Below are 9451 nucleotides of genomic sequence, written 5' to 3'. Positions count from 1 at the left end.
TATTTCCTGCAATGTTCAGCCACTGATTCTTCTGAAGCAGCACAGCAGCGCCATCTACTGTTGATTCATGCGAGATGTCTGATTTAAACCACCAAATTTCAAAATTTTAGCCATCTCAAGTAACACAAATTGCTGGAGGAACTCAGCAGGACAGCTAGCATCGATAGAAGTGAATAAACAGTCAAAATTTCTGGCCAGGAAGCTTCTTCAGGACTGGAAAGGAAGGGGGAATGTGCCAGATTAAAAAGGTGGGGGCAGGGGAATAGGCTAGCTCAGGCATGGGCAAACTACGGCCCGTGGGCCATATGCGGCCCGTTAAGCTTTTTAATCCGGCCCGCAGAACTTGATGAAATTATATTAATAAACCTTGTTAACATTTTTTCCCCGCAATTCTGGCGTTTTCCCAATAGATGACGCACTCTATATACATTGACCTTTGTTGAGGTGCAGCGTATTACTCCACATTTGCGCTTTACTCTGTGACCTTGTGGCGACCCATTTCCTAGCACATCCAAACCGGCTCACAATTAGCCAGCGTTCCAGCTGAGGCAGATAGCCTGCGGGGATTTGCGAGCACAGAGCTTTGGAGCCTCTGCACCACGGGGGTGGGGGGGCAGGTTGAGGGAGGCTTAAAAGTGAGGCTGGGGATTTCAAATAAAGTTTTTTCCTTTGACTGCAGTTACCAACTCCGTGTCGTAATTTTAGCGCTGCGTGTAGCACACCGCTACAACCTCTCACCCCTTCTGTAAAGATGAGTGGAGCTAAGAAAAGAAAAGTGGATAGAGAATGTCGGGTGTTTAATAAGGAGTGGACAACTAAATATCTTTTTACCGAACACTGATCAACTGCTGTATGCCTGATATGCCAAGAGACTGTGGCGGTTTTTAAAGAATATAATATCAGCCGTCACTTTGCCACAAAACATGCCGACTATGCTAGTGACCAGTCAACGAAAGAACGGGAAGCTAATGCTCAGAGGTTGGCAGCTAATTTACGGGCTCAACAAAATTTTTTTCACCGTCAAACTGCCATTCATGACTCAAGTACCAAGGCGAGTTTTATGCTGTCATTCAAATTAGCAAAGGCCAGCAAGCCTCTGTCTGAAGGCGAGTTTTTAAAAGAATGTATGGTGGAGACAGCAGGTGTATTGTGTCCAGAGAGCAAAGACAAATTTGAAAAAATCAGTTTATCACGCAGGACAGTGACTCGCCGTGTGGAACTGATAGATGAAGATATAACCAGCGACTTAAATAAAAAGGCAGAGTCGTTCACATTATATTCATTAGCACTGGATGAAAGCAACGATGTAAAAGACACTGCTCAGCTCCTCATTTTTATCCAAGGAATTAACAATACTTTTGAAATAACGGAGGAGTTTTTGACAATGGAGTCTCTGAAAGGAAAAACACGGGGAGAGGACTTGTTTGACCGGGTGTCTGCTGTCATCGAAAATATGAAGCTCCCTTGGAGTAAACTTATCAACGTCACCACAGATGGATCTCCTAATTTGATGGGGAAAAATGTCGGCCTGCTGAGGAGAATACAGAATAAAGTGAAAGATGAAAATCCTGACCAGGATGTTATTTTCCTTCACTGCATCATCCACCAGGAATCTCTATGTAAGTCGGTATTACAGCTGAATCATGTTGTGAATCCTGTCGTAAAACTTGTCAACTTTATACGTGCAAGGGGACTTCAGCACCGTCAGTTCATCACGTTCCTGGAGGAAACTGATGCGGATCACCAGGACCTACTTTATCACTCCCGTGTCCGCTGGTTAAGTTTGGGCAAAGTGTTTCAACGAGTATGGGAGCTCAAAGAGGAGATCGGTGCATTTTTGGAGTTACTGAGGAAGGCCGGCGAATTTCTTGAGCTGAGCAACAAGAGCTGGCTTTGTGACTTTGCGTTTGCTGTGGATATATTTTCACACATGAATGAACTGAACGTGAAGCTACAGGGGAAGGATCAGTTTGTGCATGACATGTACACAAACGTGAAAGCCTTTAAATCCAAGCTGGCTTTTTTCTCCAGGCAAATTTTGAATAAGTTATTCACTCATTTTCCCACTCTGGCCACGCTGGAAGAGGCCGGCACAAATCTGAAAAAATACTGCGAGTCACTGGATGCGCTGCACAGAGAATTCTGCCGTCGCTTTTCTGATTTTGAAAAAATTGACAAGTCACTTCAGTTGGTGGCCTGTCCCCTGTCACAAGATCCTAAAACAGCACCAGAGGAGCTACAGCTGGAACTGATCGACCTTCAGTCTGACCCCGTCTTAAAAGAGAAGTTCAACTCTCTTAAACTGAATGACTTTTATGCTTCACTTGGTAAAGAGGTGTTTCCAAACCTCCGGAGGACGGCACAGAAAATGCTGGCGTTGTTCGGCTCGACCTATTTGTGTGAACAGGTGTTCAGCGTCATGAACATCAACAAAGCCTGCCACAGATCCAAGTTAACTGACCAACACCTCAGATCCACCCTGAGAATTGCCACAACAAAACTAAATCCAGACTTTGATGCGCTGGCTAAAAAGGGAGACCAACAACACTGTTCCCACTGAAATTAAAAATAAGTTTCTTCGTTGTGTTATGTAAAAAATGCATTTGAAAATATTTTTTTCAATAAGCCTTACATGTTACATGTCGTTTCTGTTAAGTGATGGACATGAGAAGTGTGCAGGTGCACGTACGTTCTCAAAATAAAAAAAATGCGCCTTGTGCTGGTCGTTGTTGAGTTTTGGCACAGGGGACAATTGAATAAGAAGGAGCAGGACAAGTAGACCTGCATCTCCTACCGTTTTTGAAATAAAGACAGTCAGGAGGAGAGTGATGATGATAATATCTTAAAGGATAACAGAATTTTCAGTGCTTTAAAATAATAACTGTTACTATTGAAGAAAGCTGTATTTTATTCATTTAATTTTCAGTGTTTTAAAAGTCATTTCAATAAATAGCTAAATACCATGGGACTTCAAAGACAGATATTTTGTTGTAATGCATTTGTTCATTTTCAATTGAAATTAAAGCACATGTTTTCTACATATCCCATGATATTTTATTTTTCTCTTAAGAGGTGTATTACCAAAACACTCTGTCCATCTGCTCCTGGTCCGGCCCCCCTGTCAAATTTTATAACCCTTTGTGGCCCTCAAGTCAAAAAGTTTGCCCACCCCTGGGATAGCTAGAAGGTGAAGGTGATAGGTGAAGCCAGATGGGTAGGAAAGGTAAAGGGCTGGAGGGGAAGGAACTTGATAGGAATGGACCATTGGAGAAAGGGAAGAAGGAGGGGCACTGGGGGAGGTTGTAAGCAGGTGAGAAAAGGTAAAAGTCTGGAGGAAGATGTAGAAGAAAAGGAAAGAGGGAGAGAAAAAATGATTCACTGGAAGGAGAAATCAATGCCATCAGGTTGGAGGCTACCCAGTTGGAATATGAGGTGTTGCTCATCCACCCTGGAGGTGGCCTCATCGTGGCACAAGAGGAGGTTATGGACCGACATGTCAGAATGGGAATGTGAATAGGAATTAAAATCCTTGGCCACTGGGAATCTCTGCTTTTGGCGGATGGAGTGGAGGTGCTCAACAAAGTGGTCCCCCAATTTATGATGGGTCTCCGCAGTGTAGAGGAGGCCACATTGGGATCATTTGATACAATAAACCACCCCAACAGATCTGCAGGTAAAGTGTTCCCTCACTTGTAAAGACTGTTGGGGGTCCTGAATGGAGGAGAGGGCAGAGGTGAATGGGAAGGTGTAGCACTTCGGTTGATTGCAGGGATGAGTGGCAGGAGGGAGGTTAGTGGGGACAGTGAATGGACAAGTGAACCATGGAGGGAGCAATCCCTACGGGCAGCAGAGAGTGGAACTGAGGTGAAGATATGTTTGGTGGTACAATCCCTTTGGAGAAGTTGTGAAGAATGATGTGTTGGATGCAGAGGCTCATGGGGTGTTAGGAAAGGACAAGAGGAACCCTATCCCTGTTAAGGTGGCAGGAAGATGGGGTGAATGTGGATATCTGGGAAATGGATGAGATGCAGGTGAGGCAGATTCAACAGTGAAGAAAGGGAAACCCTGTTGTTTCAAGGAGGACATATCAGATGTCCTGGAAAGGGAAGTCTCATCCTGGAAACTGATGTGGTAGAGACAAAGAACTGAAAAAAGGGAATACATTTTTACAGGAGACAGGGTGGTAAGAGATATAGTCAAGCCACCTCAAGTCATGGTTATGAGGAGCAGATACAATGAAAATCTGGCTTACAGCATCCTCACTGACTCATATGTTCAGGTAACACACAGAGCATAAATTATACATAAACCATTCCAGACCGTGAAAAAAAGCACTGTGCAAAACAAATTGGTGTTTAGATATTTGGACATTCAAGCCAAGGAAATAACTATTTTTGACTAACTAATCTATGCCATTTGTAATGAGAAAAAAATCCATTGTCTTTTTATTGAAATATGTAATATTAAAAATAAACTCAAAGTGGCTTTACCTTTTACAACAGCAGAGTGATAAGGCACTCTGTCTACTGTACCCATAACAGCTACCAAGAATATAATTCTATCATTCCCATTCTCCTTACCCCTATAGCCTGCGATCTCTCTCAAATGTCATTGACTCGTCTTTTTCCATTTACCTACATTGAGGGATAATTTATAGTAGCCAATTAATCTACCAGCACATTTTTGGGAAAAACCACTGCACTCAGCAGAAACCCATACAGTCATACAGAGGAGGGGCAAACTCCATGAGGGGGCAACACATGACTGTTCCTTGAGAAATGAAACTGGGCAAGTGTCTGGCGTGTCAGTAGGGAAGCAGTTTTGGAAAATTGACACACTTTTATTAGAATGGGGAAGAGGGCCAGGGATTGACAAATGGGAAATTATTAAAAAGGAAGTTCAATCAGATCTGGACATACATAATGACTGGCTGGAGTTAGAAAAGAGTCTAAGGGTGCAGGAAATAGGCCTGTCTAATAGGCCCCAGAAAGTGAAGACACATGGAGGTGAAGAAGGTTTCAGGTACACTTACCTTCATCAGTAGGGGCATTGGATAGCAGGGTTGGGATCGCATAGTACAACTGTCAAAAATGTTGGTGAGACTATGCTTGGAGTTATTGTGTACAGTACGGTCACCATATTGTATGGAAGATATGATTAAGGCAGAAAGGTGCAGAAATGATTCACAAGAATGTTGCTGGGATTGAGGGGGCTTGAGTTATGAGGAGTGACTCGATAGACAGGATTGAAGGAAGTGAGGCGGTGACATGATGGAGGATAAGAAAATTATAAGGGGTAGATAGTTAACAGTCTTTTGCCAAGAGCAGGGAGTCTAAAATTAGAGGACAAAGGTTTAAGCTGAGAGGGAAGAGATATCCTGAAGGGCAATTGTTTTTTACACATAGGTGGTTGATGGTAAGGGACAAAATTGGTCCTCTGGAAGATCAGAATGGTAATCCATGTGTGGAGCCAAAAGAGGTGGGGAAGATCTTAAATGCATTTTTTGCATTTGTATTTACTCAGAGTCTATAGAAGAGAGGCAAAATGGCATCAACTTTATGGACTCAATACAGATTACAGAGGAGGAGGGGTTTGCTGTCCTGCGGCAATTCAGGGTGGATAAATCCCCAAGGCCTGACAAGGTGTTCCCTCAGACCCTGTGAGAGGCAAGTGCAGACACTGCAGGCACTCTAACAGATATATTTAAATCATCCTTAGTGACAGGTGAGGTACCAGAGGATTGGAGGATAGCCAATGTTGTTCTGCTGTTTAAGAAAGGCTCTAAAATTAAACCAGGAAATTATCGGCCGGAGAACCTGACATCAGTAGTGAAAAAGTCATTCAAAGGGTCTGGATATATGAACACTAGGATAGACATGGACTGATCAAGGATTGTCAGCATGGCTTTATGTATGGTGGGTCATGTCTAATTAATCTTATGGAATTTTTCAAGGAAGTTGATGAAGGCAAGGTTGTGGATGTTGTCTACATGGACTTTAGCAAGGCATTTGACAAGTTCCCACATGGGAGGCTGGTCAGGAAGGTTCAGCCACTCGGCATTCAGGATGAGGTAGTAAATTGGATTAGACATTGGCTTTGTGGGAGAAGCCAGAGAGTGGTAGTAGATGGCTGCCTCTCTGGGGGCCCATGACTGGTAGAGTATCATGTGTAGTTTCGCTCATCTACCTACAAGAAAATCGTAAATAAGTATGAAAGAGTACAGAGAAAATTTACAGAAAGATGTTGCCCGGTCTAGAGGACCAGAGTTACGTGGAAAGATTGGATAGGTTAAGATTTTATCACAAGGAACACAGAAGATTACAGAGAGATTTGTTGGAGGTATACAAATTTAGGAGGGGTATAGAGATGTATGTTAAATACAAGCAGGCGTTTTCCACTGAGGTTGAATGAGACTATTACTATAGGTCATGGGTTACGGGTGAAAGGTGTCAAATTTCAGGGAAACATGAGGTGAAACCCCTTCACTCAGAGGGTTGTGAGAGTGTGGAACGAGCTTTCAGCACAAGTGGTGCATGTGAGCTCAATTTTAACGTTCAAGACAAGTTTGGATAGGTATGTGGACAGTTGGGCTGTGGTCCCGATGCAGGTTGATGGGAGTAGGCAGTTTAAATGGTTCAGCATGGACTAGATGGGCCAAAGGGCCAGTTTCTGTGGTGTAGTTTTCTATGACTCTATCTACATGTTAATTGAGGTGGGTACACTTATGAGGTTTAAAAGATTTGGAGAAGTTTACAGAGACAGAGGCCAAAATCAGGCTAATGGTAGGCATGGGTGAATTGAGCCTGTTTCCATACTCTCATAACTCTGACTCCAAAAATTATCATATTTAGAACAGACATCTAAATGTTCAAATGCAGATCAGAATGTTCCACTTTCCACTTTAATTCTGATAACTTTTTATTGCAAATGAGTTGTCTTGACAATTCAAAACTTAAATAAAGGTTTGAGATCAATTCTGAAATACTGTTTTCCGACTTAACATGAATTCTTCAATTCAAACTTTAAAGCACACAATAAATATAGTTTCACAGGTATAGTTGCCTTTGTAATAAATAATGTATAAATAATTTTCTGTTAAAATGACACAAAAATGTGCAAAAATGACAGTATAGTAATGACATAAAGTTAGCATTTGTTGTTATTCAGGTCACTACTGTATCATAACAGTGGTGATTCTGTTACTTTGATGACGAAATTTTTGCCAAATGTGTAAGAATATTGTGATAATGGTAGTTAATTCATCAGTTGAAGAATATGATTAAAATATTGAGCATTAAATGCCTTCAAACCATTTATACATGTGGAATTTTTAAACCTTTGAATTTTGTTGATAATTCAAAATATTTAACTAGGAGTGATCCTAGATAACTTTGAACTCTACGCTCTGAATCGCACGTTTGTGAGTTTAAATCCCATGCAAGAGACTTGGGTGCAAAAATCTATACCGATCAAGTTTGTACTACTGAATATAACACTCCCAGATGAGATATTTATATACATCCTGGTCTGCACATCCGTGCAGAAATAAAAGATCCAAGGGCATTACTAATTTAAAGTCGAGTTTATTGCTAGTGTGGGAGCCGAATATTCCCTCATGGAGCACCGGGAAAGCAAATGACTCGGATTCATTACACTGCAGTTGTGTATGCAAATAATTTGTCCTCTTCACCTCAACAGCAACTATTCTTAAAAAGTGTTTTATTGTCTCCAGACCCCCTGAGATATTAATGGTTTTACAAAAATGCAATTTTGCTTTCCTTCACCCTAAATCATTTATTTAATGCGCTGTTTCATTGACATTATCCGAAATCTTCTTGCAACATAAGGCTTCTCAAAAAGTATTGTGGGGAAAAATAAACCGTAATCGTAACAAAATATTTTTCGCAGGGTTTTAAGCTGTGCAGAGCTGGAGAAGAAATTTCGCTGCGTCACCCCCTCCCCGGCGCTTCGATGAAGGGCAGAGAAGGGTTTTTACCAAAGGTCGCCACGGACATAAGTGGGAGTGCACGTGGGACACGGGCTTTTCCAGGTGGAGCGAGTCCGAGGGACGCGCACTGCAGCTCAGGCAGACTTTATGTTTTACCGGCAAGGCGGTAGAAAGGGTTGTTACGTTCAGCTGCAAAGCTTTTCAGTAGGAATTGAGTCTGTACGCATACATCATGGCCTGCTTTGGTATAATTTGAAGCGTTATTTCTGAATGCGAGGCATTACAGTTCTTATCAGGTATTTACACGCAAAAACTATATTCTGCCCCCTGAATTCCCGTCGTTTCGCCTCAAGGGTAGCCCTTGCGACAGTAGGTTTTCGGGTATGTGTGTTTTTGAGTTTTCAGCCCATGTCTGCTAAACGCGATTTAACAAACCAGGAGGTGGGACGTTACTTAAACATTCTTAGTCGCCACTGCGGGACCAGCGGATGCCACGACTGGCTAACAGGTGCTTTGAATGGGTTGTTGGCGCCATCAGTGAAACGTGTGGGAGGTGTTGCCTGTAATGGGAAGAAAGCACGAAAGCAATGTTTAAGCAACGGACACAAAGTGATGGAAGAACTCAGTAGGTCATACAGCATCTATGGGAGTGAATAAACGGTCGACGTCTCGGGGCCCAGACCCTTCTTTAGGACCACCTCCATTTTGGGCCCCAAACAGTCCCTTCTGGCGCGAAAACACTTCACCTGCGAATCTGTTGGGGTCGACGCTCCCGATGCGGTCTCGATGTCGAGCACCTTCGCTCCATACGCAGTAAAAATTTAAAAAAATAAATAATTCCCATCCTCATCCCCCTTACTATAATGTCGGCTCACGGATGGCCCCCTCTTCTGCCACGATGAAAACATTCTCAGGGTGGAGGAGCAACACCTCGTAGTACGTCTAGGAAGCCTTCAACCTGATGGCATGAAAGATTTCTTTCCAGTATTTTTTCTTCCCCTTCTGTCTTTTTCCAGCCTCTTCAGCTGCCTGTCACCTAAAGCTCCTCCTTCCCTGACTCCTGTGGTTCACTCCCCTCGCCTACTAGATTCTTTCCTCTCCAGCCCTTTACCTTTCCTGCACACCTGGTTTCATCTATTACCTTCTAGTTTGTCCTTGCCCTCTCCCTACTTTTTATTCTAGTACCTTCCCCCTTTCCAGTTCTGATGAAGCATCTGGGCCTGAAATATCCACTTGTTATTTTTTTCCATAGGTGCTGCCTGACTGGCAGAATTCTGCCAGCATTTTGTGTGTTTCCAGTACAATCTCTCGTGTTCATAAACAATGTTTAAATCTTTGTTTCCATTTTCTTTCTGATTAGTAATTAAGGTTCAAATTGGTGTACTGTAGAAATAATAAATTTTGTTATTAACCTTTTCTGCCTTCATTTAAGTCAGTTACATTCTTGGACATCAAATTGTTTTTTCCCCCAGAATATTAAAAAGTTATCAATTGTATTGGAAG

The 9451-nt window shown here is 42.5% G+C and overlaps 1 protein-coding gene across 1 annotated transcript; it reads left to right on the top strand.

Annotated features, from left to right (window-relative positions):
- Nucleotides 1–860: 860 nt before the first annotated feature.
- Nucleotides 861–9210, top strand: LOC132404795 (general transcription factor II-I repeat domain-containing protein 2-like). The gene has a single exon (XM_059989289.1). It carries the CDS (start codon nt 1061–1063, stop codon nt 2558–2560), a length of 1500 nt encoding a protein of 499 aa, XP_059845272.1. The 5' UTR covers nt 861–1060; the 3' UTR covers nt 2561–9210.
- The last annotated feature ends 241 nt before the right edge of the window (nt 9211–9451 follow it).

The sequence above is a fragment of the Hypanus sabinus genome, chromosome 14 (assembly GCF_030144855.1).
Source record: "Hypanus sabinus isolate sHypSab1 chromosome 14, sHypSab1.hap1, whole genome shotgun sequence".
Lineage (NCBI taxonomy): Eukaryota > Metazoa > Chordata > Chondrichthyes > Myliobatiformes > Dasyatidae > Hypanus > Hypanus sabinus.
Note: the sequence above shows the minus strand (reverse complement) of the source record. Positions and strands in the feature narration are given on the sequence as shown.

Excerpts from the sequence above, each read along its gene's own strand:
- LOC132404795 (XM_059989289.1), top strand. The coding sequence starts at position 1,061 with ATGCTGTCATTCAAATTAGCAAAGGCCAGCAAGCCTCTGTCTGAAGGC.